The sequence below is a fragment of the Leucoraja erinacea genome, chromosome 6 (assembly GCF_028641065.1).
Source record: "Leucoraja erinacea ecotype New England chromosome 6, Leri_hhj_1, whole genome shotgun sequence".
Classification (NCBI taxonomy): domain Eukaryota; kingdom Metazoa; phylum Chordata; class Chondrichthyes; order Rajiformes; family Rajidae; genus Leucoraja; species Leucoraja erinaceus.
In genome coordinates, this window is record NC_073382.1 from 15,209,882 (window position 1) to 15,233,483 (window position 23,602).

Consider the following 23,602-nt stretch of genomic DNA (forward strand, 5'->3'; position numbering starts at 1 on the left):
AGAAACTGGTAAGAGTTGTAGGGGACATGCTGAACTTCCTAAGCCGTCTAAAGAAGTAGAGGCAATAGTGTGCTTTCTTAGCCATTGCTTCAATATGGGTGGTCGAGGAGAAGTTGTTGGCGACATTGACTCCAAGGAAATTGAAGTTTTCAACCATCTCTACGTTGGCACCGTCAATGCAAACTGGGGTATGTGTACCACTTCGCTTCCTGAAGTCAAATCAGTGACTTTGAGAGAAAGGTTGTTATCTCGACAACAGGACACAAGGTTCTTGATCTGCTTCCTATACTCCGTTTCATCATTATATGCTTTCCGGCCCACAATGGAGGTGCGTCAGTGAATTTGAAAATTGAATTTGATTTGTACATGACTGCAGTCTTGGGTGTACAAAGAGTAAAAATGGGGGCTGAGAATGCCTCCTTGTGGAGACCCCATGTTGAGGATTAACGTAGATGATTTGTCCCCTATCCTCACTGATTGGGGTCTGGTGGTCAGAAAGTTGAAGATCCAGTTGCAGAGATGGGCGCTGACACCATTCCGTGAGTTTGATGACAAGCTTGGATGGTATAATGGCATTAAAGACAGAGCTGTAGTTTATGAATAGGAGTCTGACGTCTCTCTTATCCAGGTGTTCTAAGGATCAGTGTAGGGCTAAGGCATTGGCATCAACGTGGACCTGGTGCGGTGGTAGACGGACTGCAGTGGATCAAGGGTGCTATGTAGACTGGAGTTAATGCGTTCCATAACTACCCTTCCGGAAGTGGTGGCGCTGTTGACAGCTGCGGCTTGCCTGCAGTCCGTCTGTTTTTACTTTTTTTGTTGTTTTTTTTTTGTCTTGTTTTGGTTAAATTTTAGTTTATTAGGTTGTGTATATGTGTGTGGGGGGGGATGAAGCATGTTTTTTTGTCTCTTCCTTCAGGGGGAATGCAACTTTTTCTTGTCGTATCCCCCTTCTCTGCCTCCGTCTGCGCTGAGGCCTAATGGCAGAGCTGGCGGTCTCCAACTGCGACCGACCTCGAGGCTCCGGAGGCAGAGCCCGCCAGGACTTACCAACGCGAGGCTGGCCGAATTCGGGGCTGCGGCGGCGTTCCGGTGGCGGTGGCCCGGCTTTGGGGCTTTGGGGCTGAGGCGGCGTTCTGGTGGCGGCGACCTGAATTCGGGGCTCGGCCGCGGACCCAGTGGACGACATCGTCGGGAGCTCGCAGGTCACAGGTTGGTGACCTATTTTTCCGGAGCTCCCGCAACTACAACTGCATCCGCTGGACTGGAGGGCGGCATCTTCGGCAGCTTCTACCACCCCAGGCCACGGAGCTTGAACCGGCCCGTTCGCGGAGCTTGGTTGAGCCGCGGGACTTACTCACCATCATCCGGCGGGGTCACAACAACGGAAGCCTGGATCGCCTCAGCGCAGAGGGAGAACAAGGAGGGAAGAGACAGAGACTTTAAGACTTTTGCCTCCATCACAGTGAGGAGGTGCCTGGTGAACTCACTGTGGTGGATGTTAATTTGTGTTTATTGTATGTTTTGTTATTTATTATATGTATGACTGCAAGCAACAACATTTCGTTCAGACTGAAAGGTCTGAATGACAATAAAGGAATCCAATCCAATCCAAAACATTTCATAATGGTGGATGTCTAGGCCACTGGACAGTAGTCCATCAACAATGCTGGTCTAAGTTCGGTAGAGGCATTGTGGAAATGTCTTCACCAGATGGACAATAGTGGTTCGCACTTTCTCGAGTACAGTTAGAAGTGAGCAATAAACACTGGTGCAAAAAAAATATCACCACTTGATCAATAATATACAAGTGGATTTACAATTGATTTGTTTCCTTTCAGCCTTTCATGATATGTTAATTTGTTGTGACTGCATCATTTTACCTAAAACATAAAACTGGATTGAATAACGAATTTAAAGGTCAGCTTTACATCCTGTGCTTTTACCACATCCACGTATCAGTAGGAATGAGTAGGTTAACCTATAATGGGCGTTTGTCAGCACTGAGCCTGTACTCGCTGGAGATTAGAAGAATGAGGGAGGACCTCATTGAAACATACAGAATAGTGAAAGGCTTGAATAGAGTGGATGTTTCCATGAGTGGGAGAGTCTAGGACAAGAGCCATCGCCTCAGAATTAAATGACATTCTATAGGAACGGCACGGACTAGAAGGGGAAGGAGTTATAGGAAGGAGAAGAGGAGAATGTTTTTTAATCAGAGGGTGTGAATCTGTGGAATTCTGTGCCACAGAAGGCTGTGAAGGCCAAGTCGATATTTTTAAGGCAGAAATAGATAGATTCTTGATTAGTGCAGGTGTCAGAGGTTATGGGGAGAAGGCAGGAGAATAGGGTTAGGATGGAGAGATTGATCAGCCATGATTGAATGGTGGAGTAGACTTGATGGGTCAAATGGCCTAATTCTACTTCGATCACTTATGACATGTCCTAGGGTGAACATTGAGGGGAATGAGAGAATATGTTCATTTTTCATTTTGTTTCGGGTGAAAGTACACTTGTCTTTCAGTCAGATGGTTCAAGGTTCAGTCCAAAAACAGGGACACAAATATCCTTGTTTAGCATTGTTGGAATATAGTACTGAAACCAAGCTGCACTATCAAAGGGACAGCACCAAGGTCACATTGCAATGTTGGAGCAGTCCTGAGGGAGCACTGAACTGGGGAAGAGTCAATACTGAACAAATGCCTACAGTGTAAAATGGAGGGTGTGGGGGAGGGGGGTTGGGGGGTATGTGGGGGGGTGTAGGGGAGGGGGGGGTGTAGGGGGGGGGTGTAGGGGAGTGGGGGTGTGGGGCAGGGGGGGGGTGTGGGGGGGGGGGGTGTGGGAGGTAGGTGTGTGGGCTCACCGGTTCCTGGCCCCGGCTCCGACTGCACTCCTGGCTCCAGGACCCGGCTCCAGACTCACTCAGCTGCTCCCGTCTCCAGCACCTGTCGTGCTCACAGTCCCCACCCGCGAACACAGCCCGCCCCCACCCGCAGAACACAGCCCAAACTCCACTGCTTCAGCTTTTTTCTCGGCGGCTTCAGGACGGGCGGCTTGTGGACGTGCTCACGGATTTAGTCCCACCTCCAGGGCTTTATTCTCCAGCGGGTGCCGGAAGGAGCGTTATCTTCATGGTGCCTGAAAGGCGAGAAGACTAATCTGCTGATCTGACGATTTTTTAAACCTTCATAACTTTTGTAATCTTCCACCAATCGGAACAAAACTTGGTGGCTTGGAGCAGAGAACGGTGTAAGGTGGCGAGTAATCCTAGCTAAATAGGTTACCGTTTTGCGCAAATTTAAAAACTGGATGGATGGATGGATGGATGGAGAATCTTTCTTTTGTGGAGAGTCACAATTGAATAAAAAGAATAAAAAAACGCACATCTTACACTTCAAAAACATTTGTTTCAAACATATTGATAGATATTGGCTCTGCCCAAAACCTAACAAATCAAGGCCAAAGTACCTGCATCAGAAAGAGCAGCCAGTCTTGAATGTCGACATCACTTTTGACCGCCTCAGGACATCTTAAAGCACAGCAGAGCACCCCCACAAACAGAACATGTCAATGACTCGACCATCTGGTTTCAATAATGTCTAGTGAAGGATAAATATTGTCCAAAACAGCAAGAATAAACTATCCTTGCTCTTATACGGAAAAAGTGCATTGGGATCTTTTCCATGTACCTGAGGGAGCAGATGGAGCTTCTGACAGTGCACTGTGCTGGATGTGCCAGCTTATAATATTTGTGTTCATGCCTTTTGATTGAGACTTGAATCACCAATCTACCAGCTGGCCTATGAGACCTCAATAGCTGCTGAAGTTTCATAAAATTTACCCTGCCTGTGCACACAAATTTTAAAGCCATGTACAATCTAGATTCCACTTTCAGTCGGTTCCAACCCGAAATGTCACCCATCCTTTTTCTCCAAAGATGCTGCCTGACCTGCTGTGTTACTCTAGCACTTTGTGTCTACCTTCAATATGAACCAGCATCTGTAGTTCCTGCCTGCACTTGAGAGTTAATGTTTATTTGCATCTGGAAATTTAAATGTAATATGTTCCTATTATGCACATTTCCTGTTGACTATACATGGTTTTAAACCACCTATAAACAACTGTATATGGACCTGCAATTAAAACTATTATTTTTAAACTCGTTTCTTTGTAATTCCCTGTTACTCATCATAGAGGGAGATTGCAAGAAGTATATTTTCCTGATAAATCCATTGCAAAGTAGATGAATATTTGAGTTATTATAATTTCATTGATTCATTCTGGGTTGGTCATCGTCACCTGAGTCTCTGGAACCAAGTTTCCCTCAAAAACACTTTAATCCTATAAACATTCAATACAAAAATTAAAAAGAAAGGATTTACAAGTGAAAGGCTTCCAACAGCAGACAGAAGAAGGAAGACAGAGTTTCTGCAATCAATCTCGAAAGTTGTTCACAGTTCCCAACAGCACTGGTGGTAAGTTTAACCAGTGGAGCTATCACTTCCGCCCCTACAAATCTGCAAACAGCTCAATGCTATTTTAGAACACTATTGAAACAGCCACAAGCAAAAGAGGAACACATTTCCTTTACGCTCCGGAACTTGTTCAGTCTGACATTTACAATTTGCTGGCTTCTTAAGGTAAGAATGTGTCGAAAATATTGTTACATTGATAAATCCTATGTTTAAACTTAACCTTAACATCTTGGAGAACAGAAAATGGCACGTAGCAAAGTCAGTGATTTTAACAATGGATCTTCCGAGTTAGGCTGAGGACCTCAAGACTTAAGGTTAATCTTGAATTACAGGATGATATTGTTGTTGTACAATAAAGTCCTGATTTTAATCAAACTTTCAAGTTTTACACAATGCAGATATCTTGCTCACCTTTGAGTCGAAAAACCCTGGGTCCAACTTTAAACACCACAATCCAGGCAATATTCCAACACAGCACAGAAGGAATAGGGGCACTGTTGGACATGCCATCGTTTCAGATGAGATGTTAAAACAAGGCACAATCTACTCCCAGATGGACACAAAAGATTCCAAGGCACTATTCTGAAATGCAGGATGCAAGGGGGAGACCCGAGTGATTCTTTTGGAAGTTTATTGTGTGCAAATTAACACCCATAGTTTCTCCATTACAACAGTAACACCAGTTTAAAAGCATTTAAGCAGCTGTTACGTTCAGCTGGACATCTGAAAAGGAATACAGGGTGCGCTGAAAGTAATGTAAATATCTTTAGTCTTTCTTTGCAGATATACCAATTTGTACAAACCATCTCGGTAGAACTGTTAAATGTGCAGGCTGGTCTCTGCTCTCAACTTTCATTTTAACAATTGCTCCAGTGACTTCAATCTCACTTAAAGTCAACATATGCACAAGGGTTTGATTAGCGTACCGAGTCGTATGATCCTATGACAAACAATTCATCACTCAGATTCGATTTAACCATAAAACATTTACAGAATTAGAATTGGACATTAACTATTAAAAAAAAATCCCCTATAGCCAAGCTAACACAATTGCTACAAAGTAGCAAACTAGAAGTCAGTGAGTTTGCAAACTCATTGAATAAATGCAAGCAAAGCTGCAGAGAATTCAAAACTCTAGCTAAGCCTATCTTGTTTACTTATGATCGTGTTTCCCATTCATACAAACATGACATTTTATTTGCACGAGGAAACAATATCCTCTGATCCAGCTGATTAGGACCACATTTATGATCATATCTACATGTTTTTGCCTTCTTCTATTCATTCATGTTCATCTTAAGTTAAATGTAAAATTTTCCGAATCGACATAGTGCAAAATCTGCAGGGATTATTTCAGCAGTGCTGACTTTTTGTTGGAAAATTTTGCAAACAATCACACCATTAGATTTTGTTGATATGCGATTTGAAGCCTAGAATGGAAACAAACTGAAGCTCCCGTCCATGTGTTCACGCATACGTGACCGCATACAGAACTTTAAATCAGGCTGAATTTTCACATCTCTGTCCACAGTACAAGTCTCATCTGTGAAAAGAATCACATGCAGTGAAACCACAAACCCCCAAGCTGGAATGGAGAGGGTGAAATAATTATCCTGTTATCCTGTCAATTACACCTGGATGACCGCTTTGCAGTAAGTAATGATTCATTTTTGATTACGATTTCACAACAGTGCCAATCCCTCACTTTATAGGAGAGGTCCTGCAATTTGGTGGAGAATTAGCCCACTGCTGATTGGAGACTTCTACAGTTTTGGTCGGAACAACAGTTCTATTGCTGTAGACACTTTCAAAATGGAGTCTGTAAATTGATCCTATTTGCTACAAGATATGCACCAAGACCATGCTGCATTACATACCATTTACAAAATGGACTGCAGCATCTCGTCGGGGCTTATTCAACAATATCTCACAAACCCACCACATTGAGTACTTGGGAGGACAAGCGCAAGTTACATACCATACCCTCTTTAAAATGTACGGCTGTGCCTTCACTGCCACTGTTTAGAAATCTGGAACTACCAAACACAAGCAAAAATATTCTGGGAGCATATCACCACACACAGATATCAAGAGCTCAAGAAGGCAGCTCACCATTACCACCTCAAAGGCAAATAGGGATGATTAATAACTGCTGGAATGACCAGATTCAGGAACAGCTTTTTCCCTGTTGACTATTGAACAATGCTCCCATAACCCAGGATGAAATCTCAATCTTCCAACCTACCTCATTGTGAACTCTGGACTTTTTCTCTGTAACTGCAATGCTATAAAGTTGTAAAACTCAATTCTGTACTCTGGTATTTTTCTCTTTGCACTACCTGTTGCACGCGTATAGCTTATTGTAATATATATAGTATGATTTGATTTGACTGGATAGCATGTAAACAAAAGCTTATCACTGTACTTCAGTACATATGACAAAAATATACCATATCAATACCAATGCCAGTCAATGAACTTTTGAAAAAAAAAAAAATCACAAAGCCTCTTTATGAAAAGTTAATTTTATTGTTCAAATATTTTTGATGCAGGTTTATGAAAATCTTCAAACAGGATTTTAAAAATGCAATCACAAAACAGCAGCATGTTTGAGCATCAGCCTCTCGAGTTCAGAATTGGTGCAATTACCTTCTACGTTATCATTTTCACAATTGGACTGGTTGTAAATGCCACTGCAATTTGGGTCTTCAGCTGCACCACTAAGAAAGGCACATCTGTGAACATATACATGACAAATGTCGCTCTGTTGGACCTCATGTTTATAATGCTGCTGCCTTTCCACCTGATTTATTATGGGAAGAATTACTGGCCCTTTGGTGATATCTTCTGCCGCATCAATGCCACCGTCACTATATTTTACCCGAGCATTGCTCTGTGGCTTTTGGCTTTCATCAGCGTTGACCGCTACACGGCAGTGGTGCAACCCAAACACAGCAAGGAACTTCGTAACACTGGTAAAGCTATTGCCAGCTGTGTAGGAATCTGGGTAATGACAATTGTGTCTGTTCTTCCCTTCATGTTTTCCAAGAACGACCCAGACAGGGCTTCTAATTTTACAACCTGTTTCAAAATGCTCGACATCATGCACTTGAAGGAAGTCAACAGTCTGAACTTCATCCGAGTGACATTGTTTTTTCTTCTGCCTCTCTTCATTATGATAGGATGCTACTGCATTATCATCAAAAGCCTAATAAAAGGAAAAACTTCCAAACTGAAGCCAAAAACGAAGGAAAAATCTATTAAAATAATTGTGACCCTCATCGTTCAGGTGCTTGTCTGTTTTGTCCCATATCACATATGTTCCATTTTCTTACTATTACAATCTGGACGTAGTAATTTCAACGCCTGGGCTGCCTTTACAACCTTCTTGATGAACCTCAGCACATGTCTCGACATGATCCTGTACTACATAGTGTCAAAGCACTTTCAGGCCAGAGTCATCAGCGTCATCTACTATAGGAACTACCTGAGGAGCGTACGAAGGAAAAGCTTCAGACATGGGAGTTTCCATTCACTGAGCAACGTCAACATTAGCAACATGTAAATTATGAAATAAGGACCAAGTAATTGAGTTTTATCTTGTTTCAGTTCCTCCGAGTATTTTACAAACTGAAAGTACCTTTGAAGAAAGAGACCTTTCATTTTGTGTGTAAATGCAGTAAATGAAATGTCATTGCGCCAGAATGGTCAGTTGATTTGTTTATAATGTTGCTAATGGAAGGAAGAATGATGATCAGAAAACCATGCAAATATAATTCTATGATGAAACTGCTCTCAAATTGATTCTTAATAAATGCTTATCCTTGAATATTTAGTAATGAAATCACACCTCTTTGTAATTTAACAACTTTGTCATTCCTATTACTAGATCATCACATCAAAAGATGTAGAAGCCGAATATATGAAAGAATTTTGGGTATGTAGTGTAAACTGTCCAAAGTAGTAATAGATGTGGGTACAATTACGATGTTTAGAAAACATTTGGACAGATATGCTGTTAGGAAAGATTTAGAGAGATGTGGGTCAAATTCGCACGGAGAATGGTGAATCTCTGGAATTCTCTGCCACAGAAGGTAGTTGAGGCCAGTTCATTGGCTATATTTAAGAGGGAGTTAGATGTGGCCCTTGTGGCAAAAGGTATCAGGGGGTATGGAGAAGGCAGGTACAGGATACTTAGTTGGATGATCAGCCATGATCATATTGAATGGCGGTGCAGGCTCGAAGGACCGAATGGTCTACTCCTGCACCTATTTTCTATGTTTCTATGTTTCAAATGCAGGCAAATTGAATTAATTCAGATAGACAGCTAGGTCAGCATGGATAGTATTGTATTGTATTGTATTGTATATCTTTATTGTCATTTCCTGAGTATTCGCATACCCAGAGGAAACAAAAAAACGTTGCTCAACCAGTGTCCATTCAGTGTACATGAAAAAATAAATAGAAATAAAAAAAAAAATACATGTCATGAACAAATTTAACACTCTACTAAACATTCAACAGCCGTTCCGACCGGCAGCGGCACAACAGTGGCTCTGCTGCAGTGTGGGGGTTTGTGCGCGATACTTGGCAGGGGGCAAAGTCCATTTAACAGTCTTATAGCCTGTGGGAAGAAGCTGAGGAGCATCCTGCTGGTTTTGCAGCTAATGCTCCTGTACCTCTTCCCCGATGGGAGGATGGAGAAAAAGTCATGCGATGGGTGGTAAGGGTCTTTGATGATGGAGATGGCTCTGTTGATACATCTCTTCCTGTATATGTCCAGCAGGAAGGGGAGCACCAATAATCCTGCTTGCGGTCTTCACTATCCTGTCCAGTTGGTGCCGTTCGTACGCCTTGCAGCTCCCGAACCAGGAAGTGATGCCGTATGTCAGTGTGCTCTCGACAGTCCCCCTATAAAAAGTCCGTAAGTGTGTGGTGGGGAGGCCTGCTTTACGTAGTCTTCGGAGAGGGTGAAGTCGCTGCTGGGCTCTCTTGACCAGAGCTGTGGTGTTGGCCGTGGACGTCAGGTCATCAGACAGATGTAGTCCTAAGAACTTCATGCTGCTGACCCTTTCCACATCAGCTCCGTCGATGTGCAGAGGTGTATGGTGTTGTTTCCCCGCCCTCCTGAAGTCAACCACCATCTCCTTAGTTTTTCCCACGTTAAGAATGAGGTTGTGGGATTTGCACCAACCTGTGAGCAGCTCCACCTCCATCCTGTACGCCGATTCATCATTGTCACTGATGAGACCCACCACTGTTGTGTCATCAGCGAACTTGTTGATGAAGTTGTTATTGAGTCTGGCAGTACAGTCGTGTGTCAGCAGACTAAACAGAAGGGGGCTTAGGACACAGCCTTGCGGTGAGCCCGTGCTCACGGCTATGGTTTTTGATGTCCTACTGCCCACCCTGACTGTCTGCTGCCGTTGCGACAGAAAGTTCAGGACCCAGTTGCATGTGCCAGCATCAACCCCCAATAGCTCCAACTTCTCCACCAGCTGCTGCGGAATGATTGTATTGAAAGCAGAGCTGAAGTCTATGAAGAGGATCCTGGCATAGGTATTTTTCTGATCGAGATGTGACAATACGAGGTTCAGTGTTGTTGAGACTGCGTCCTCTGTGGATCGGTTGGCTCTGTAGGCGAACTGCAGTGGGTCTAGGTCGGCAGGTAGACTATTTTTGATGTGCTGCATAACTAGTCGCTCAAAACACTTCATTACAATGGGTGTTAGGGCCACTGGTCGAAAGTCATTATGGCAGGCTGGGTTTGGTTTCTGATACCTTTTGCCTGATACCTTTTGCCACAAGGGTAGTAGGGCCAAAGTGCCTGATTCCATTCTGTATAACTATAACTATTCTGTACTGTTCCCATCTTGAGTAAATAGGATATATGTCTTGTTAGAGTAAGGCATTGTATAGAATCTAGGATTCTCCACCACAAATATTCAATTACAGTATTGAGTTCATTCTGGACCGAGATCCATAGACTTTTAGACACTGGGAAAATTGTATACAGGAATGTGGACTAAATACAACATCAGCCATAATCTTATTGAACAGCACAGCAAACTCAATTGGCCATTTGACTTCCAATAATGTTTAACTTTGAAACAACAATGTAAAGAAAGCAGCAATTTAAACCAATTGACAAGTTCTAGGGATAATTAATTTACTAACACCACATGAACTGGTTTTCCCCGTTATTCTGCTCATAACAACCTCCATCAGATGGATAGTCAATCTGAAACATTAATTTTGTTTCACTTTCCTTAGATGTTCTCTGACCTACGGATTGGCAGCACTTTCTATTTGTTAAACACGAGTCCCCTTTCAAAAATTCAAGGTTGACTTCCGAGTGCCGAGTTACCACTAATAAATAGATTCAAGCATTTTTCCTGCTTACATCAGGTTAACTGATCAATAGCTCTCAGTTTTCTCTCCTTCTTTCTGATATAGCGGGTTTACATTTGTACCATTTAATGTGTGCACACGGTTTGAGAATCTATGGAAAGATGACAAACATCCATCCATTATCCCAACATCCACCTCTCTCAAAACCTTGGTCTACGGGTTATCAGGTTTTGTAGCTAAATGGATTTGCAGTTTCCAATACAATTTCTCATTCACTCAGGACCTGGTGTTCTCCAGATTAGGAAACCACTATAACTTTTTTCTAATCTTCTGCTTTAACAAGTTTTTTTAGTCTGTTTTTATGTTTCACACAAGATAATTCTTGTATTCTGCTTTCCTTGCCATGTCAATATTTTGGTTCTCTTCTGCCGAATTCTGAAATGTTCCAAAGCCTCAGGCTTATTGTTTTTTTTGTAAGGCATTTCCTTTGATCCAATATATTTTTAACTTCTCTTGCAAACAAACCACTGCTAGGCAGTTTCCTATTGAGCTTTGCAGTACATTTGTTGTAAATTGTGCATTCATTCTTTAAATAGCCATTGCATGCTCACTAGCAGACAAATTACCAATATGATCATTCTTTCCGAAAGGCCCTTAATTACCAAATTATTAAATTAAACAATGCTGCTTCTCAGCTCTAGCAACCCAACTTTGATCCTGATTTCTAATGCTGTCAGTGTGGAGTTTGCACGTACTCCTTCCGATTCTTTGTTTCCACTAGATGCTCCAGTGTCTTCCCACATCCCAAAGATTTTAAGGTTTGTAGCTTTGTGGAATCTTTCTAAGTACAAATCAGTTGCCTCATTTACTGCATTATAGTGATTAGACTTTATTGACATTGACGTTATGAAAAAAAAGCTTACAATACAAGACTTCTTTTTTTTCACCTTATAAAAAACATAACATCCCCAAAAATGCAATACTAGCTCATACTTTTAGTCAATAGATAATATATAATAGATAAGAGTCGAAAGGTTCATTTGTCTAGAACAAAATAAAACAAGAAATGAATATTAACTTACAAACCAGACGGCAAGATGATCACAGACATGCCAAGTGTATATTGCAGGGCTTCCACTAGCAGCAAGTCCGTAAATGCAGACAGCACCCAGGAACCCAGAAGGAAGGACTATAGAAAATAAATAATTTTCCATGTAACCAAACCCTATTTAAGGTTGTTTAAGTTTAATACATATAATTAATTACAGAATTACAGCCTCTAATGTGTTAGCCTATCCTCTTCCAAACTCATTATCTACGGATCTATGGGGCGGCACAGTCATGCAGCTAGTAAAGCCACTGCTTCCCAGCTCCAGTTACCCAGGTTCACTCTTGAAGGTGGGACTGTGTGTGAGAAGTGTGCATGCTCCCTCTGTAACTACATGGGTTGCCTCCAGTTACTCAGCTTTTTTCCCACATGCCAAAGACATAATAACTGCCCACTACCAATTGCCCCTATTGTGTAGGATCTTCTCCTTCTTGCATATGGCGTACACAGCCTAAAGTTGTAGGACAACTTATTATGCAGGTGAGCGATGAAATCCTGGGGGATGAGTGGTGATGTGCAAAGAATAAAGTGAAATTAGCGTAGGCTGGGTGTTTAATAGATGGCTGATGGTCAGTGAATGGAGGCCTGTTGCCATACTATGTGATTCTATGGTTCTACTTCAACAAGTTACGAGTTCTTCAAAAGAACGTCCCAAACATACATAAGGCGGTAGTTGCAAGGGAACTATTCCCTGCGAGCTTTTTTTTCTGGAATTAGAAAGGTCAGGCTCGAAGTCAGTCATAGAGCATGGAAGATTGTCTGACTAGCAGAAGGCAAAGAGTGGGATTAAAGAGAGCCTTTTCTGGTTGGTTGAACATCATCTATCTATTCCCTCCAGAGATGCTGCCTGACCCGCTGAGTTACTCTAGACTGTGTTTGGCTCAATATGCATTTTCAGTTATACTGTAGATACAAATATAACAGGTGTAAAATTAAATATACTAAACATTTTTGGCTGCCATAACTTATTTCTAAATTTCTAAAATTGTAGATAAGAAGGCAACTACAGAATGTCTTCATATACCACATAGGCAGTTCCTCTCGTCTCGGGTGTATTTCCAACTCTGATCTGTCTGATTTGTCCATACCTCCCAAATATATCATAGAAACATAGAAATTAGGTGCAGGGGTAGGCCATTCGGCCCTTCGAGCCTGCACCGCCATTCAATATGATCACGGCTGATCATCCAACTCAGTATCCCGTACCTGCCTTCTCTCCATACCCACTGATCCCTTTAGCCACAAGGACCACATCTAACTCCCTCTTAAATATAGCCAATGAACTGGCCTCAACTACCTTCTGTGGCAGAGAATTCCAGAGAATCACCACTCTCTGTGTGAAAAATGTTTTTCTCATCTCGGTCCTAAAAGATTCCCCCCTTATCCTTAAACTGTGACCCCTTGTTCTGGACTTCCCCAACATCGGGAACAATCTTCCTGCATCTAGCCTGTCCAACCCCTTAAGAATTTTGTAAGTTTCTATAAGATCCCCCCTCAGTCTTCTAAATTCTAGAGAGTACAAGCCGAGTCTATCCAGTCTTTCTTCATATGGAAGTCCTGACATCCCAGGAATCAGTCTGGTGAACCTTCTCTGTACTCCCTCGATGGCAAGAATGCCTTTTCTCAGATTACATCTCATCTCATACATCACACTAGATGTTCCACTGGTCTATAACTCTGACTTTGGCCTGATCTTTGTATTTTCAGCATTTTTTCACACATTTTATTCAATATGTAGTTCTTAACACTGTTAAAAGAGGTGTGAGAAATTAACACCTAAATATTTGGCACTTACTATTTTAAAGAAGTTAATACGGAGACATGGGTACAACAGTAAAAGAAGCTAACACTTAAGCTAAGACATATTTTTAGCTTCCACATGTATTATCCATCCTTACACGTTGATAAATATTTAACGGTGAGCCACTTCCTTGAGCCACTGCAGTCTGTGTGGTGAAGGTATTCTCATTGTTGCTCGGGGCAGTGTGTTTGGATTTGGATCCTGACAGAATGAAGGAATGGTTTTACATTTAGAAGTCATGATGATGTTAAAGTTGGGGGGAAACAATCTTGCAGGAGATACTTTCACTTTCTCAATCTAGGCTGGCATTAAAAAGTAGCACAGAGAAGGTGCCACACTGTGAGAGGTGAATCTATTGATGAGGTATTAAATTGGTGACTTGTTTTCTTTCTCAAGTACATGCAAAGATATCATACTTCAATGAGAAGCAGTGGAGAAATAAGCTTGGAGAAACAAGGAACTGCAGATAATTAATCTTGAGTAAAACACTAAGTGCTGGCGTATCGGAGTGTGTCAGGCAGCATCTGTGGTGGGTTTAAGAAGGAACTGCAGATGCTGGATAATCGAAGGTACACAAAAAAGCTGGAGAAACTGAGTTTCTGAGTTTGCTTCCCGCTGAGATTCTCCAGCTTTTTTGAGCATCTGTGGTGGGGATGGATAGGTGCAGTTTCAGGTCAGGACAGCTCTCCAATCTGAAGAAGAGTCTTTAGTCAGAACATCATCTATCCATTCCCTCCAGGGATGCTGCCTGGCCTGCTGTGTTACTCCAGCACTGTGTTTGGCTCAATAAGCTTTTTCAGTTGATACTGCAGATAAAAATATAATAGGTATAAAATGAAACATACCGCATATTTCCGGCTACCATATCTTCTTTCAAAAATTCTAAAATTGTAGATAAGAAGGCAACTACAGAATACGTCCTTGAGGTCGAGGTAAACGATCCGAGCAGCAATCAATCTCCATATCTGAAAGAGATCATAAATCAGAGATTGAAAATTACATTTCAAGGATATTTCATGTAAAAGCAATCACTCCACAAAAGCCCCTGCAGAGAAGGGGAAACAGGGAGGAAAATGAAGAGAACGGGACAGAACAGGATGCAGGAAAGAGGAAGGATTAAAAAGGAAGGAGTTAGAGGGAAGAAGAAATGGATGCTAGGACAAAAGAGAAGGAAAGGCTGGGAAGAATGGGAAGGCTGATGGAGGGAGGGGAGAGTACCAGAGGGAAGGGATGAAATCATAATTCGCAATACTCCAGCCATCGTAAGCATGGTTTGACAAGACCAGCTGGTCTATTGCTACCTGCCAAATGTCCAACTTTATCTTGTTTTATAATTTGTTCAGATCAAATTAATTTCTTTTTCACCTGTTAATATTTTCTGAATTTTATCGTCAATGTATAATTTTCTCATCATTGTATTTTTTGTTTTTTTAATTACATTTTTTGTGTAAACTATTATAATTGTCTCGTCAAGTTTATTGTCATATATGCACAAAAACCGTGAGATGCAGACGAATGAAAATCATAGACTCAGTCAGCATACAAAAATATGTTATACTTTAATTAAACAGAAATTTAACAATAATTTCTGAAAAACAGTGAAAAGGATAAGTCTGAGCAAAACACGACATTAGTGCAAAAATGCAATTAGAAGGAAAAAAAGCCAGTCCATGGCAGTGCAAGAGATATTCCACAGTGTTCCATTGCCCTGGTATGGGTAGGTCCATGAATCTAATAGTTATCGGAAAGTATTTGTTGCTGAACCTGATGGTGTGTCGCTTTCGGCTTCAGGACAGACAACCATAAGTTGGTAAAAAATAAGTGCTCTTAATTTCAGGTATCCCCCATCAAGATGCAGCATTCTCTGTGAAAATGCTCTCTACATTTCAATAGATTTGCAGCTTCCAATCCCATTGTTGACCCCCCCCCCCCAGAAACAGAATGCTGTCCTCGTCAGAAATTGAACGTAGACACAAATGAAATCCGCTCAAGCGCCACATCTTTTGTCCATGGCCTTAAATTGGAATGGAGGCATTTCTACATAAAGTGTTCACTACATGTACCTCTACCATATAACCATATAATAATTACAGCACGAAAACAGGCCATGGGAGGATTTGGGAGGAACAACAGCAGCAACAGATTAGCAAGAGATACCACTGATTGGCTCTAGCCCAAGTGTGAGGAGAGGGGTGAAAACTGAGGAATTGGCTGTGTAAATTGGTAAATCAGGCAATTTATCAGTCAATTTAAGCAGGACAGCGCTTTGCGAGCGGCAGTGAGTGAAGTGCCCTGTGAGAAAAGTGTGAGTCTTTGGCTCGAGAGTAGTGCCCTGTGAGAAAAGTGTGAGTCTTTGGCTCGAGAGTAGTGCCCTGTGAGAAAAGTGTGAGTCTTTGGCTCGAGAATCTTCGGAGAGGAGGCTGAGGAGAGGAGACCACGCAATACGCTTGAGAGGTAGAGGCCCAGGGAGCCGTTGGTGAGAGGGGAGGAGTACCTGCGCTGGAACCTGCGACCAAATCGCCAACGTTCCAGAGAAGGAGTCTCTGATTGGTTCAGAGGAAGCCTCTGATTGGTTTACATTTTTACATTTTTGCCTTTTAAGGATTCTGGGAGGTAAGGATTCTGGGAGATAAGGATTCTGGGAGGTAAGGATTCTGGGAGGTAAGGATTCTGGGAGTTAAGGGTACAGTATTTATTAGTAAAGTTTAACAGATAAAGTTTTGTGTTTTTTAATATTTAATATAGTTAAATTGGGAGTAGGATATGTCGGTGGAGATTGGCCCCGTGGTTTGCTCAGCCTGCAACATGTGGGAGATCAGGGATATGGTCGGTGTCCCTGGTGACTATGTTTGCAGGAAGTGTGTACAGCTGCAGCTCCTGGCAGACCGCATTGAACGATTGGAGTTGCGGTTGGATTCATACTGGAGCATCCACGACGCTGAGAAAGTCGTGGACAGCACGTACAGTGAGTTGGTCACACCGCAGGTAAAAGGTAAGAGGACGGAAGGGGAACGGGTGGCCAATAGTCAGCAAAGCAGTAGGCAGGTAGTGCAGGAGTCCCCTGCGGTCATCTCCCTCCTAAACAGGTATACCATTTTGGAAACTGTTGAGGGAGATTGCTCATCAGGGGAATGCAGCAGCAGCCAAGTTCATGGCACCATGGGTGGCTCTGCGGCACATGAGGGGGGGAAAAAGAGTGGAAGGGCAATAGTAATAGGGGATTCAATTGTCAGGGGAATAGATAGGCGTTTCTGCGGTCGCAAAAGAGACTCCAGGATGGTATGTTGCCTCCCTGGTGCAAGGGTCAGGGATGTCACTGAACGGCTGCAGAACATTCTGGAGGGGGAGGGTGAACAGCCAGTTGTCGTGGTGCATATTGGCACCAACAATATAGGTAAAAAAAGGGATGAGGTCCTAAAGGATGAATTTAGGGAGCTAGGAGATAAGCTTAAAAGTAGGACCTCAAAGGTAATAATCTCTGGATTACTACCAGTACCACGGGCCAGTCAGAGCAGAAATAGGAGGATATTGCAGATGAATACGTGGCTTGAAAAATGGTGCAAGGGGGAGGGATTCAAATTTTTAGGGCATTGGAACCAGTTCTGGGGGAGGTGGGACGAGTACAAACAGGACGGTCTGCACCTGGACTGGAATGGAACCAATGTCCTTGGGGGGGTGTTTGCTACTGCTGTCGGGGAGGATTTAAACTAATGTGGCAGGGGGATGGGTACAAGAGCAGAGGGGCAGGGGGGTGTAAAATGAAGGTAGAAGCAATAGGTAGCAAGGTGAAAAGTAAAAGTGGCAGGCAGACAAAACCAGGGCAAAAATCAAAAAGGGCCACTTTTCAACATAATTGTATAAGGGGTAAGAGCGTTGTAAAAACAAGCCTGAAGGCTTTGTGTCTCAATGCAAGGAGTATTCGTAATAAGGTGGATGAGTTGAACGTGCAGATAGCCATTAATGATTATGATATAGTTGGGATCACGGAGACATGGCTCCAGGGTGACCAAGGCTGGGAGCTGAACATCCAGGGATATTCAATATTCAGGAGGGATAGAGAGAAAGGAAAAGGAGGTGGGGTAATGTTGCTGGTTAGAGAGGAGATTAACGCAATGGAAAGGAAGGACATTAGTTTGGAGGATGTGGAATCGGTATGGGTAGAGCTGCGAAACAATAAGGGGCAGAAAACGCTGGTGGGTGTTGTGTACAGGCCACCTAACAGTAGTAGTGAAGTTGGGGATGGCATCAAACAGGAAATTAGAAATGCTTGCGACAAAGGCAAAGCAGTTATAATGGGTGACTTCAATCTACATATAGATTGGGTGAATCAAACTGGCAGGGGTGCTGAGGAAGAGGATTTCTTGGAATGTATACGGGATAGTTATCTAAACCAACATGTAGAGGAACCAACGAGAGAGCTGGCTATTTTAGACTGGGTATTGAGTAATGAGGAAGGGTTAGATAGTAGTCTTGTTGTGCGTGGCCCCTTGGGCAAGAGTGACCATAATATGGTTGAGTTCTTCATTAGGATGGAGAGTGACATTGTTAATTCAGAAACAATGGTTTTGAACTTAAAGAAAGGTAACTTTGAGGGTATGAGACGTGAATTGGCCAAGATTGACTGGCAAGTAATTCTAAAAGGGTTGACGGTGGATATGCAATGGAAGGCATTTAAAGACTGCATGGATGAACTACAAAAATTGTTCATCCCAGTTTGGCAAAAGAATAAATCAGGGAAGGTAGTGCATCCATGGATAACAAGGGAAATCAGGGATAGTATCAAAGCAAAGGATGATGCGTACAAACTAGCCAGAAAAAGCAGCATACCGGAGGACTGGGAGAAATTCAGAGACCAGCAGAGGAGGATGAAGGGCTTAATTAGAAAAGGAAAAATGGATTATGAAAGAAAACTGGCAGTGAACATAAAATCTGACTGCAAAAGTTTTTATAGATATGTGAAAAGAAAGAGATTAGTTAAAACAAATGTAGGTCCCTTGCAGTCAGAAACAGGTGAGTTGATCATGGGGAACCAGGATATGGCGGACCAATTGAATAACTACTTTGGTTCCGTCTTCACTAAGGAAGACATAAATGATCTGCCGGAAATAGCAGGGGCCCGCGGGTCAAAGGAGGTGGAGGAATTGAGTGAAATCCAGGTTAGTCGGGAAGTGGTGTTGGGTAAATTGAATGGATTAAAGGCCGATAAATCCCCAGGGCCAGATAGGCTGCATCCCAGAGTACTTAAGGAAGTAGCTCCAGAAATAGTGGATGCATTAGTAATAATCTTTCAAAACTCCTTAGATTCTGGAGTAGTTCCAGAGGATTGGCGGGTAGCAAACGTAACCCCACTTTTTAAGAAGGGAGGGAGAGAGAAAACGGGGAATTACAGACCAGTTAGCCTAACATCGGTAGTGGGGAAACTGCTAGAGTCAGTTATTAAAGATGGGATAGCAGCACATTTAGAAAGTGGTGAAATCATTGGACAAAGTCAGCATGGATTTACGAAAGGTAAATCATGTCTGACGAATCTTATAGAATTTTTCGAGGATGTAACTAGTAGCGTGGATAGGGGAGAACCAGTGGATGTGGTGTATCTGGACTTCCAGAAGGCTTTCGACAAGGTCCCACATAAGAGATTAGTATACAAACTTAAAGCACATGGCATTGGGGGTTCAGTATTAATGTGGATAGAGAACTGGCTGGCAAACAGGAAGCAAAGAGTAGGAGTAAACGGGTCCTTTTCACAATGGCAGGCAGTGACTAGTGGGGTACCGCAAGGCTCAGTACTGGGACCCCAGCTATTTACAATATATATTAATGATCTGGATGAGGGAATTGAAGGCAATATCTCCAAGTTTGCGGATGACACTAAGCTGGGGGGCAGTGTTAGGTGTGAGGAGGATGCTAGGAGACTGCAAGGTGACTTGGATAGGCTGGGTGAGTGGGCAAATGTTTAGCAGATGCAGTTTAATGTGGATAAATGTGAGGTTATCCATTTTGGTGGCAAAAACGGGAAAGCAGATTATTATCTAAACGGTGGCCGATTGGGAAAGGGGGAGATGCAGCGAGACCTGGGTGTCATGGTCATTGAAGGTAGGCATGCAGGTGCAGCAGGCAGTAAAGAAAGCGAATGGCATGTTGGCTTTCATAGCAAGAGGATTTGAGTATAGGAGCAGGGAGGTTCTACTGCAGTTGTATAGGGTCTTGGTGAGACCACACCTGGAGTATTGCGTGCAGTTTTGGTCTCCAAATCTGAGGAAGGACATTATTGCCATAGAGGGAGTGCAGAGAAGGTTCACCAGACTGATTCCTGGGATGTCAGGACTGTCTTATGAAGAAAGACTGGATAGACTTGGTTTATACTCTCTAGAGTTTAGGAGATTGAGAGGGGATCTTATAGAAACTTACAAAATTCTTAAGGGGTTGGACAGGCTAGATGCAGGAAGATTGTTTCCGATGTTGGGGAAGTCCAGGACAAGGGGTCACAGCTTAAGGATAAGGGGGAAATCCTTTAAAACCGAGATGAGGAGAACTTTTTTCACACAGAGAGTGGTGAATCTCTGGAACTCTCTGCCACAGAGGGTAGTTGAGGCCAGTTCATTGGCTATATTTAAGAGGGAGTTAGATGTGGCCCTTGTGGCCAAGGGGATCAGAGGGTATGGAGAAAAGGCAGGTACGGGATACTGAGTTGGATGATCAGCCATGATCATATTAAATGGCGGTGCAGGCTCGAAGGGCCGAATGGCCTACTCCTGCACCTAATTTCTATGTTTCTATCTAGTCCATGCCGAACACGTATTCTCCCCATTCCCATATACCTGCGCTCAGACCATAACCCTCCACTTCTTTCCCGTCCATATAACTATCCAATTTATTTTTAAATGATAAAAACGAACCTGCCTCCACCACCTTCACTGGAAGCTCATTCCACACAGCCACCGCTCTCTGAGTAAAGAAGTTCCCCCTCATGTTACCCCTAAACACCTGTCCCTTAATTCTCAAGTCATGTCCCCTTGTTTGAATCTTCCCTACTCTCAGTGGGAAAAGCCTATCCACGTCAACTCTGTCTATCCCTCTCATCATTTTAAAGACCTCTATCAAGTCCCCCCTTAACCTTCTGCGCTCCAAAGAATAAAGCCCTAACTTGTTCAACCTTTCTCAGTAACTTAGTTGCTGAAACCCAGGCAACGTTCTAGTAAATCTCCTCTGTACTCTCTCTATTTTGTTGACATCCTTCCTATAATTAGGCGACCAAAATTGTACACCATACTCCAGAATTGGCCTCACCAATGCCTTGTACAATTTTAACATTACATCCCAATTTCTATACTCAATGCTCTGATTTATAAAGGACAGCACACCAAAAGCTTTCTTTACCACCCTATCTACATGAGATTCCACTTTCAGGGAACTGTGCACAGTTATTCCAAGATCCCTCTGTTCACCTGCATTCTACAATTCCCTACCATTTACCATGTACGTCCACTTTTGATTTGTCCTGCCAAGATGTAGCACCTCACACTTATCAGCATTAAACTCCATCTGACATCTTTCAGCCCACTCTTCCAACTGGCATAAATCTCTCTGTAGACTTTGAAAATCTACTTCATTATCCACAACCCCACCTATCTTAGTATCATCTGCATACTTACTAATCCAATTTACCACATCATCGTCCAGATCATTGATGTACATGACAAACAACAGTGGACCCAACACAGCACCCCACTAGTCACTGGCCTACAACCTGACAAACAACCATTCACCATTACTCTCTAGCATCTCCCATTCAGCCACTGTTGAATCCATCTTGCTACTCCACCATTACTACCCAACCTTTGAACCTTCTTAACCAACCTTCCGTGAGGAACCTTGTCAAAGGCCTTACTGAAGTCCATATGTACAACATCCACTGCTTTATCAACATCCACTCATCAATTTCCCGAGTAACCTCTTCAAAAAATTCAAAAAGATTAGTCAAACATGACCTTCCAGGCACAAATCCACGTTGACTGTTCCTAATCAGACCCTGTTTATCCAGATGCTTATATATATTATCTCTAAGTATCCTTTCCATTAATTTGCCCACCACTGACGTCAAACTAACAGGTCTATAATTGCTAGGTTTACTCTTAGACCCCTTTTTAAACAAAGGAAGGAACAATAGAGTTGGGAGTTCCTCCGATTGATGTATATGATACGATAAAACTTTATTTATCTCAGGAGGGAAATTGGTATAACTTCTTAATGAAGCCAGCTTTTGTCTGACAAACTTATGTCAGGAAAGCACTGTGCTTATAAGTGGCTAACATTGACAGTAAACAAATTTGATGGATGAGTTCAGCAATTTATTTTCCATTTGCAATCAACTGATTGTTTGCATTTGTTATATTGTCAGCTGATCCTGAGGAAAGGAAGGAAGTGGTGGTGAGGAACAGTGTAGAAGGGGGGAAAAAATATTTTGATGTATTATTTGCATGATGGTCAGATGCAAATTTAGAAAAAAGGGAAATCGGATAGGAGTCTGAAGAAGGGTTTTGACCCGAAACGTTGCCTATTTCCTTCGCTCCCTAGATGCTGTATCACCCGCTGAGTTTCTTCAGCATTTTTGTCTACCTTCAATTTTCCAGCATCAGCAGTTCCTTCTTAAACAAATTGGATGGATTGCTTGGTGTTTAGAATTTCTTTCTGCTGTCTAATGAATCAAACAAAATTCTGGAGTGACTCAGCAGGTCAGGCAGTATCTCTGGAGAAAAGGAATAGGAGACATTTTGGGTCAGAACCCTTCTTCAGACACAGGAGAAAAGGAATCAGGTCAGAACCCTTCAACCAGACCGTTTTATGATTACCTTTCTCAACATGCGACGTTGGGTCATTTTGTTCTTGGGCAGTGAGATATTTAAACTGAACCAAACATGAATTCCCAAGAGACTGCTGATGGTGGAGTCTGGGGCAAAAGACCTACTACTTGAGGAATTCAGCAGGTAAAGCCAGTGCTCCATGATAATTTGTTTTAACCAGCCACGTGTTACGTACTTCGTTACAAGGAGGCTGTCAATGCAACCCCGCTGCTACATCAGGTTTAAAGTGGAAATTATTGCATTAATCAAATGCAACTGAGAATAACTGCTTCCAGTAGGAAATACAAAACTATCAATATGACACAGAGGAACAGGATCCATGTTTTTTGATAATGAGAATAGTTTATTTTTAGTTCTAAAGCTATTTGTTAAAGCATCTTCAACACAACATAAATGTACATTGCTTCTCTGCAGCAACTATCAGCTTGGCAAACTTAAATGATAGCATTACTCACAAGGTATCACACAGTTTAATGATTACTTTTCTCAACATGAGATTCCATCTTCACTTCATCTCTTTTGATCAAAGTAACCCCAGAAAGTACAACTTTTGAAAGGACAAAGGTGAAGTAAAAGGTAATAATAAATAGCTGCAGAGGCTGGAAATCCGGATCAAAAGTGAAAAGGCATCATCTGAGGGATGGGAAACAGTTAATGTTTCAGGTTAACTCTGCTTCTTTTTCCATGGATGCTGCCAGACCTGTTGAGTGTTTACATCATGTTTTTGTTTTTGTTTCAGTCTGACTTGACCCATGGTCAAGGGGCTAAATGGGAAACAGAAATTTAATTTTTGGCCAAAATCTTCTCAGAACTTAACTATTAACAGGAAGTACCGTGGTTGCGTGAGATCAGACTCAAATCATTGTTTTGCAGAGAGCAACAGATCACACTTCCTCTGAAAGCAAAGAGTAGGAGTAAACGGGTCCTTTTCACAATGGCAGGCAGTGACTAGTGGGGTACCGCAAGGCTCAGTGCTGGGACCCCAGCTATTTACAATATATATTAA

At 42.5% G+C, this 23,602-nt stretch overlaps 2 protein-coding genes across 4 annotated transcripts in view; one reads left to right on the plus strand and one right to left on the minus strand.

Moving 5' to 3' along the window:
* The window catches only part of ubac2 (UBA domain containing 2), a 193,102-nt gene that overhangs the window by 152,571 nt on the left and 16,929 nt on the right, over positions 1–23,602 (minus strand). The window contains exons 3-4 of the mRNA XM_055636664.1: positions 14,581–14,700; positions 11,909–12,015 (exon numbers count right to left, since the gene is read on the minus strand). Of these exons, the coding sequence (XP_055492639.1) occupies positions 11,909–12,015; positions 14,581–14,700 (227 nt within the window). The remainder of the gene's footprint in view (positions 1–11,908; positions 12,016–14,580; positions 14,701–23,602) is intronic.
* Positions 4,385–11,090, plus strand: gpr18 (G protein-coupled receptor 18). Of its 3 annotated transcripts, XM_055636665.1 has the most exons (3): positions 4,387–4,640; positions 6,007–6,127; positions 7,028–11,090. In XM_055636665.1, the coding sequence occupies exon 3, from the start codon at positions 7,060–7,062 to the stop codon at positions 8,038–8,040; it is 981 nt and encodes a 326-aa protein (XP_055492640.1). In that variant the 5' UTR covers positions 4,387–4,640; positions 6,007–6,127; positions 7,028–7,059; the 3' UTR covers positions 8,041–11,090. The 3 variants fall into 3 exon arrangements, with proteins under 3 accessions (XP_055492641.1, XP_055492640.1, XP_055492642.1); XM_055636666.1 differs by having other exon boundaries at positions 4,385–4,640; positions 6,007–11,090; XM_055636667.1 differs by lacking the exon at positions 4,387–4,640 and having other exon boundaries at positions 4,679–6,127.

Excerpts from the sequence above, each read along its gene's own strand:
- gpr18 (XM_055636666.1), top strand. The coding sequence starts at position 7,060 with ATGCAATCACAAAACAGCAGCATGTTTGAGCATCAGCCTCTCGAGTTC.